The following is a 9,590-nucleotide window of genomic DNA, read 5'->3' as shown; positions in this document are numbered from 1 at the left end:
CTAAAGGATTATATGATGTTATTTAACAGAAGTGTGATAACTTCTTCACATGTCGAGCAGTTAAACGAGTTAGATTCGAATTTGATTGAGATACATTGTTTTTAATCTTGAAATTTAGCTTAATAAAATTTTGAAACATATTTAAGACTGTGCTCCAACATCGCAATTAAAATATGTATAATTGTTTGGAAATATACGTAATAGCATGCTTAAAATATGTAGTTTGATATGTTTAAAATACGTAAGCACGTAATAAGTAGAAGTCGTTTCGGATGAAATCATGTTTGATGATGTGTTTAACTAGAATCGAGCTTAAATATCATTTTGGTTATTTTCTAGTCACATTGAAGTATTTTATATATCAAAAAAAATATCTTGACGGCTGATCGAGCAATATAAATACTCCTAATCCTTATTATAAGACGTTTGCGATCTTAGCTCAAGCAATAATAAAATAACACAATTTTACATTTTATTTAAGTTGAGGATCAATTTTTTATTTCCTCTGCATATATTTCGGTGTTGTCACGAGTTCGTGGAATTTATGGTATTCAACAATTATATCTCGTTTTATTTAATATCAGCTGTGGCTGTTTGTCCTATAAAATCTTTTTTTTTTACCAAAAATTCGTCAAAACAAAAATCTCATTTCTCAAGCAAGTAAATTTTTAGAGACGGAACTCCAAAACCACTTGGTCAAATTTTGTTGGACATGGGAGTTGAGAGCCACTAGTATTCACTTGATGTACGTGAATTTAGTTTGCTTTTTAACTTTGTGATCTTTTCAATGTCGGAGAGTTGGATACTTGTCTATTATTGATCGAGAAAAAAGTTTGCTGCCCTATTTTTGTGACCCCCATTTTTCTCCATTCATGCTTCCTCTTGCGTGTGACAGCTTTTACAACCGTAAAAAAAAAACAGCTTCCCATTAATTGGGATATAGATACACAGGAGACTAAAAGTCTGACTAAGCTAAATTTAAATATATTTAATTCTAAAAATTTGTATAGGACATATTTCTATGCCCTTTATTTAAGTTTGGTTAAGCTAAATTCAAATATATTTACGTTCAGTTAACAGGATTCAGAAACTCAATCATCTGTTAAATTAGTTATTTCATTATATGGAATGGGTATTCCGATCAGGTGATTGAATCACATCTTTCTCACCTTTTGAGCTTTCATAATTTTTATTTCGGTCTTTCTAATGTGTGCCCAAGGGCACACAATAAGCACCAACTTTCATGCAAATGACTTGTTTTGATTGGTGGAATTGATGTGAATGCAGGGGGCCATTTACATTTATTATCCATCTACCAATCAAAAGCTAGTATTGTCATGGATGTTAGTGACTATTGTGTGCCCTTGGGCACACCATAGAAAATTCGTTTTTATTTCCATTAACATTTATTTTTCATACATTTCACATAAATGATAAATGTATTATATGATCTCGTAAAATAATACTCCCTTCATCCCATTTTAAGTGTCCATTTTGCCAAAAAAATTTCTCAAAATATGTGTCATACTCTTTAACCCATGCAATTGTTTACTAATTCCAATATAGTACTCCCTCCGTTTCAATTTACATGTCCACTTTCAAGAAATTTTTTTGTTTCAAATTACTTGTCCACTTCAACTTTCAATGCAAAATCATATTTCCTAGGTCAATTCTCCTCCACATATCTATTATTTATATTTCCTAGATCAATCTCACACCACATATTATGCTCATTTAATGCAATTAATTTGTGAACAACCACTTTTCTTAAACTGTGTGATTTTTTCAAAGTGGACATCTAATTTGAAACGGAGGGAGTATTAAATACAACCAACTAATTCCAATATGAAGAAAAGTCAAATACACACTAGGAGTGGTGCTATATGTAATTAATATTTATAAAAACTAAGGTGAAAAAGTGTGTGAAGATAATGATAAAAGCATTACATTAATTGTTTCTTAAGACGTGTGAAATTTGCACATATTTTGAGAAAATGGGTTAAAGAGTATGCATAGTAAACAATTGCATACTCACATGTTTTGGTAGGAATGCTCATTCCATTTTCACATCATGTTTCTTGACAATTTTTATCATATGAAATTTAAATGCATTCATATTTTGTCATTATTATCTCATATTTTTTTTTTTTTGAAATTTTTATATAAATTTTTATTCCGTTCACTTTCCATTCCATTCAAGTAAAGAGCTTTGGTAACTCGTTTTGAGGATGTGTTTATTAAGTGGAGGACACAAGTTCAGTTTCTGATTGGTAGATTTGCAGCTAAAAAAGGAAAGCCCACTCATGATCAGTCAAAGGTGATTGGCTATTTGGCTCTAGGTAAACGGTAAAGAAAGCTATAAACGCATTAGAGTCATGCTTGTTTCGGCCCCAAAAGACAAAGAAAAGCTGATAGGGAACTCTTTTGTCGAGTTTTTAAACATATATATATATATATGTTGTAGTTTTCCAAATGTATTAATCTATGTATCCATCGAGACACAATTCAGATCAAGTAACTTACCTTCTTGTAGCATATTGACACAAATTAGCTAGCCAATTGTGTATCGCGGTTGATCTGTTGTTCTGTGGTTTGTTCATGAATTTTCTGAGTTTAGTATAAGAAAAATCGATATGTGTTTGATTTTGCTCAAAATAAAAACTGTTGATTAGTATAGCTAATGTTCATTTATGTCGATTATCAGATGATTTAAGGTAGTGTAGGTGGCGATGACGGACGACTCTGTTTATGATTATTTGTGATAATAATTTAGTATATTTCAAGTAATCGAAATTTTCTGTCAGGAAGAAACCATTTGAAAAATATATTATATTAACTTTTAAAAATAGATTGCGATAAAGCGTTGATTATTTTTCTTCGACTTCTTAATAAACAAAATAATATATGCCTACATCCCCTCAACTGTATACTGCAGGATGAGAACGAGAAACGTATTTAATAATCCCGTAAAGTGTAGTTTCATATTTTTTTTAAATTTTATTTTATATTCGATATTTTATTTAGGTAAAAAGATTCAAAAATAAATTAAATATCTATTTTTCATAAAAACATTATAATGCACGTCAAACAGTAAAAAAAAATGGATAAAATTAAATAAAACGGATAAAGTAGTATAAGACGTAACAAAAAGGATAAATCCAGCGGTACAATTTCTTCCAGGAACTTCTGCGGTCTCAGTCAAATTCAAAGTCACGTTTAAAAATAATATCTCTGTGGCGTCCTAAAATATACAATAAAAAATAGGGGTGGGAAGAATAATAGAGTAAAGCAGAATTAGATACAAATCTCCATCCCCCACACACGTTATTAGTACTTGATAGAGCAAGCTTTCCTTATTTAACGTTACCTCTGAGCCTCTTCACTGAAAAATTAGCAACCCATAATAAGTATTTATAGCTGCACTGTTGCATGAGTTGGATAACAATAGTATTATATACAAACGTCTGGAAAGTTCCTTTCTTCTCTGTTTCTCAACGCAAGCTGAATTGGTTGGGGAACAGAGAGACTTTTTAGCTTGAAGATAATTTTAAAAAGAATTTGATCATTTCACTATTTCAGTATTCAGATGCCAAGCATCTGTGTAAATGCTAATTATGGATATACGTTCGTCTGGATCACGGAATATAGGACAAAATTTTAAACGAAAATTTTTAAGATAAGTGTATGTTAATTTCAGATTAAATGATATTATAACACTTATTGTATATATATCTCAAAAACTTAGAGTTAAGCTGTCTACGCTCTTTTTGCGCTGAACATTTGTTACTACCATGGCACTGGGGAACGGTGAGCAGAATGATAAGATGAACTTGGAAGGACATAAAAATAAATATGACACAAATGAGTCCAACTTACAGAAGCAGGTTATGGTATATCCGCTGTTCTGACTAAACCAACATTTTTGTTGCCTTGATTTTCCACCAGCAAACGAATATAATTTATCCTCTGTATTACATTAAAATTACCTTCTTCTGGCGGCCATTCACATTTGCATATATATCATTCAAATAAAAATACCTGTCTCTGGTGAATGTGTCTCCTGATACTTCATCATTCAGGCAGGGGAATCAGGTGATAGTTGCCATGTATGAAGTACATCAAGCCAATAGCAATGAAACTACAACTAGAGCCTCGCCTTTCTGTTCAGTCCACTTTTCAAAGCAATTAAAAAAAATTCTATGTAGGACTCAACTAGTAAGAAGAACTTTCATGTGACGCCCATCCTTTGACCCTAGATAAAACCCTAATGAATGGCTATGAACCTGCCGTGTCGGAGGGCAACCTCAACAACCTACGGAAGGGAGAATAACACACCAAATGAGACGAGTAACTATTCCTCCACAAAAAACTCACTCAACTTCTCTGTAGACTAGGTCTTTTACTTGAACATCGGAGCAGTCGAAGATATACAGAAGTCTTATCGACACTGATGAAATACAAGTTTGATTTTATGTCATGTCTTCTCCTCATTATATTAATTATTGGCTATATGTATGTGCATGTTATCTATACCTAGGTGATTTCTTTTTCATTAGGAATGCCTTGATCCAGAATATTCCCAAAATGAATGTAACAAAAGTAGAGAGAAGTATAGAAAGTGAAGTAAGGGTATAAATTAAATCTACATTTATAAAAGAGAGACTTTATCAATTCACTGGATAAAATTTTAATACAGATATATAATGACACGGAGAACATCCAAATTTAAGACAGACCTCAGCGCAGTCCAAATATCTCTTCTGGCGGATCATAAATACGTTGATCAGGAAAAATCTCCTCAAAATCTTGTTTGACTTTGTTTCTCAGAAGAGGATGCGGCAATAACCCCTTCAACAGAATTCTAAAAGGTAACTCCTCCGGAGGATCTGGAGATTGTTTCATGTCTTCAAAAATATTCATAGCGTCTGCAGGAGACCCATTCCGCAAAAAGCCCCGTATGACTTCGGTGTAAGTTTGGGAATCAGGGTATAAATTTTCCTTTCTCATGCTATCCCATAACTGCATTGCCTCATCCATTTTTTTGCTTTTAGCTAATGCAATAATCAAGTCCTTGTACAGATAAACATCTGGCCTATACCAATCTTGCTTTTTAATCACCCAAAACATCTGAAATATAAACACAAATGTTATTAGTGAACCATTTTTCAATTACGCAAATAGTGGAAAGACTGACAATATGTATCATATATTCCATGTTTCCTTGCTAGTTACAACTCAATGACTTAAAACTAATAGCCATTCTTTCTTTATACTCTAAGATAACTGAAGTAATTTGTCTCGTTATGTTTTAAACTATATTTCAGCTTTAACTACGAACTATCCACAGAATTATATTTCATACTAACACAAGGAAAACATTTCCCACCCCAGGCATGATAATACACAATATGTGGCTTCTGCATATACAATGCCTATTTTCTTAAGCTACACATGCATACGAGATATAAAGGCCGTAACCTAAATGGTACTACAAACTATACCATACATTTCCCCATATTTTTTTTGAAAGAAACATCTTTAACTGTTAGAAGCTTAAAATTGTTTTATATAGTCCACATTATTCATAGCTGATATAGTTTTGATTATCATACATTTTGCGAGAAGTGATACCAGTCACAAATATTTTTATTGACATTGGTATCAATTCGAGTACAACAAAATGTATTTGATAAAATTTTAAAATAAAAATCACATCCTGCATTCCTGATTCCACTTCATATAAAACCAAGAGCAAGTTGAGAACGAAACGCTACCAGCTCTTCCAATAAATAATTTTTTTTCTTTTAAGTTCCTTATTTCGCTTTCACTAGTTCAGCTAGTACTTTAATCAAACATCATGTTCAGCCAATGAGAGAGAGAAGAAGGGGGCGGAGAGAGGGAGAGGGGGGGCGAGAGAGAGAGAGACCAAACCTTAACAGCCAAAGAAACCTCTTCTTGGCGTTCAAGCTCATTAAGAACAGCCACCATATCCATCTTCAACAACCTCAAAACATGACTTTTCACAAACTTCCCAAGCTTCTCCTCATCATCCTTGAATCTCTTCAACCCTAAAATCACAAAAATCGCTTCTTTCCCAATCAGCTTCTTCCCCCTCCAAAGTGACCCTCTAGGCCTCCCATCATGGTAACCTCTTGCCACACAATTACTAAAAATCAATCCTTTATCTAAAATTCGATATGGGGTTTCTGAAAACACTGTGTTTGTCACATTGGGTGTCTTGATTAAGCTTCTCACAAGCAGTAAAGATGAAATCTTGGAGATTCTTGATTTCTTTAATAAAGCTGCAATTGCAGTAGCCATTGATTATAATTATTATTAATCTTTTTTCAAGGTTTTGAGGAAGACACAAATGTATACGCACACTACAAGTGTGTGTGGGGCAGTAAAACTGAAAACACTCTTCGACAAATTGAATTGGGCTGAAACGTCATTTTTATGTTGTTTTGGGCCATCACTCTTAATTTACTGGGCTTTTAGGATACTAACTACTGGTTTCCAGTCCTTTTCTAGCTAAAAAATATTATTTTCCCTTTATGACATCAAATACCTTTTTCAACAAACTAAAACACTTCTTTTACTAATAATCTTTTTTAACTAAACACGTCACCTATTTTTTTAAGTAAAATACCATATTTTTTTATGAAATAACGAATATGAAATATTTTATTAATATTTATTTTCTAGAAAGGTACAAAAATATGATTTATTTTTTCAAAATAAGCATTTATTTTTACGAAGTCGAGTTACCCAAACATCCCTGTAATTATTATGTAGTAATTTTCTACCACGCCAAACACATTATGTATACTATTCCATTAATTTTGTGTGTTTGTACATATTTGTTTCACATATTTCGCATTTAATCATTTCATGATCACCAACACTACTATCCATCACAATCAGATTTTGTGAAATCAGAGTCCTCCTTTTCTCACAAACATCACCATCTATTTCAGTCACCATCTATATTTGTCGGATTTTTTTTGTTATTAGACTACCAGTTCCCTCAAAATTGTTGTGACTCTCATTCTTTAATTTGGGCATTACTAGTAATCACTCAGAAACACAATCAACAATTTTGAGTGTGGGAGTATCGGAAGAATCATTAGTGATTTTACAGACAAGTGGCTCTCATTCTTTAATTTTGGCATTACTAGTAACCACTAAAAACACGATCAGCAATTCTGAAAGTGGGAGTATTGGAAAAATCATTAGTGATTTTATAGACAACAATAATATCATCAGCAGAATTCAGAATTCAGAACTTCATTAATCCCACTCAATCGACACACATGCATCGTATAAGAACCGATTTTATTCAAATCAACTCTCACCACAAGCGGAAAGCGAGAAATTTTAAAAATAATTACTAGCATCCAGCTCCAAAAATATGGGAGGTCGTATATAATATTTTGTAACGATGATTAAATGGAATGAACATATGAAAAAATATAATTAATATTCATATTATGTAATTTTTTACCTTTGCACAACATAAATAAGTCATGTTCCCTTTGATTTAAATGGTGGATACCAAAATAATAATATATAAAACAGATATTTGATATTCATATTATGTAATTTTTTACCATATTACAACATTATGTGTTAGGTCCTATAAATTCACTATATAATCTGATATAGCTATCACAATCTGTAACACAGTAAGACAATATAAGAGATTGAAAGCAGTAAACTCTTATATTCACAAAGCTTGAATGGTTACAAAAACTCTCTCAGTGATTTATATTGTATCACTAAGAGCTGCTAGGGTTCTTAACAATATACTCGATAACTCAACTCCTATAGAGTAACCCTAATCTGTGTTTATATAGACACAGTTACAAAATCAATCTCTGATTTGATATCCTATAAATCAGCTAATAAATCTATCAATCAAAGATTGCTCCAGTTTTCTGTTTAGTTTCCATAGTCAGCAAATCACTCCTCAGCTTCTATCCTTCCTTGAAGTATATCCGCTTCTGAGCTCTTTCCACGTGTAAACTCTGTCGAGTCTTGACTATGTAAACTCTGATCAGACTTTATCAAACTCTGTCAGACTTTATCAAACTCTGTCAGACTTTACTAGACTCTGATCAGCTTCCATATTAAACTCTGATGATTCCTGTTCTAAAACAAACCTTAAGAACATCAGTAATCATCAATTATATCTAACAATCTCCCCCAACTTGTGCATGAATAAATTATGTGCAAGTTAACAGATAATTGATGATGTCAAAACATTTAAGTCAAATGCAACAGAGTTTAACTATATAACAGAAAACTTTTAAAACTTACAGATACTTTATTCCTTAGCTGCATAGACACCATTTGCTGTCTTTAGATACTCTCTGAGGAGTTCTTTTTCAGCATCATCAAGCACTGTAATCATTTGTCTCTTGATCTCTCTCAACTCTGGATCTGAAACTCCAGTTTGATAAATTGCAGCTCTGAGATCATAGATCTTGTTCTTCTTCAAGTCTCTATCCAGCCTAATATTGTAAGCTTTATCAGACTCTTCATTAAATGCAAGAGTTCTGATTCCACCTATCGTTTCAATCTTTGCTGAATTTTTCTTCATCTCCACCAGCTGTCCTTTATGATTGAGATATTTAGGAATGAAAGGTCCAGCATTTTTATTTCCTGTAATCCCCATCTTTCTTCTGATTTGATCTTTCAGCAGGTTGGAGATGTGTTGTCCTGACTTGTTCTTTACTTGAAATATGTATGATACATATCTCAATTCTTCCCAGTGTTTAGCATATAGATCTGCTTCAAGCACTCTAAACACTGTTCCATCAGACATGAAGTAGATAAGGATATTATCTCCTCTGTCATTCTTTACCAACTGGACTGAATCAAGTTTATCCATTTTGTCTTGCAATACTCCAGTCTTGGGAGCACAGAGAGATGAGGGGTCATCTGGTCTTGATCCTATACTCTGATCAAATTTTTCATATTTGGATCCCAGCCCTCCTTTATCTCTTCCTGCCTTTTGATGAGAAAATGGTTTAATTGAGCCTTTTTCAAAACTTATTTCAGTCATCAGAGTAGGTTTTGCAAATCCAGCCAGTGGTATAGTTGTTGGTTTGAACACAGCTTGAGCTTTGTCAGAGACTGTGTCTTTCTTTGCTTCTTTATTGACTTGAGCTGTGTCAGAGGTCAATCTTTCTTTTTGAGGTTCTGCAACATGAGCTCTGTCAGAGATTGCAGCTTCTGTTTTCTTTTCCTTCACAACTTGATCCTTGTCAGAGGTTGTAGATTTCTTCTTTTCCCAGCCTCTCTCCAGATGTTCATCTACTTTGCTTTTACCCTTGGAGGTGTATTCATCTTCAGAGTATACCTTCTTGATTGGTAAACTCTGATCAGCAACAGTAGCTTCTTTGATCAGTATCCCTTTTTCTTTTGGTCTGGCAGTTGATTTTGCAGGCTTTTGGATTTTTCCTGACTTTATTGCTTCAGCATGTTCTTTCTTTAGTTCTTCTTCTTCTGCAGCAATCAACTCCAAATCCAAATTTGCTTCTGGATTTTCTTGTTCAAAAACCAATCTAGCAAGCTCTTTATCAGTC

The 9,590-nt window shown here is 33.0% G+C and overlaps 1 protein-coding gene across 1 annotated transcript; it reads right to left on the bottom strand.

Moving 5' to 3' along the window:
* Window positions 1–3,817: 3,817 nt before the first annotated feature.
* Window positions 3,818–6,407, bottom strand: LOC108225356 (protein THYLAKOID ASSEMBLY 8-like, chloroplastic). The gene is made up of 3 exons (XM_017400198.2): window positions 5,932–6,407; window positions 4,737–5,127; window positions 3,818–4,312 (listed from the first exon to the last, which is right to left on the bottom strand). Exons 1-2 carry the CDS (start codon window positions 6,319–6,321, stop codon window positions 4,738–4,740), a joined length of 780 nt encoding a protein of 259 aa, XP_017255687.1. The 5' UTR covers window positions 6,322–6,407; the 3' UTR covers window positions 3,818–4,312; window position 4,737.
* Between the last annotated feature and the right edge of the window lie 3,183 nt (window positions 6,408–9,590).

This window comes from Daucus carota, chromosome 6 (assembly GCF_001625215.2).
Source record: "Daucus carota subsp. sativus chromosome 6, DH1 v3.0, whole genome shotgun sequence".
Classification (NCBI taxonomy): domain Eukaryota; kingdom Viridiplantae; phylum Streptophyta; class Magnoliopsida; order Apiales; family Apiaceae; genus Daucus; species Daucus carota.
This window is presented reverse-complemented; position numbering and strand designations above follow the sequence as displayed.

Bases quoted from the DNA above. Each gene is read 5' to 3' on its own strand.
- LOC108225356 (XM_017400198.2), bottom strand. From the start codon at position 6,321: ATGGCTACTGCAATTGCAGCTTTATTAAAGAAATCAAGAATCTCCAAG. The intron at 5,128-5,931 runs GTTTGGTCTCTC...TTTATATTTCAG, and splicing joins AGGTTTCTTTGGCTGTTAAG to ATGTTTTGGGTGATTAAAAA.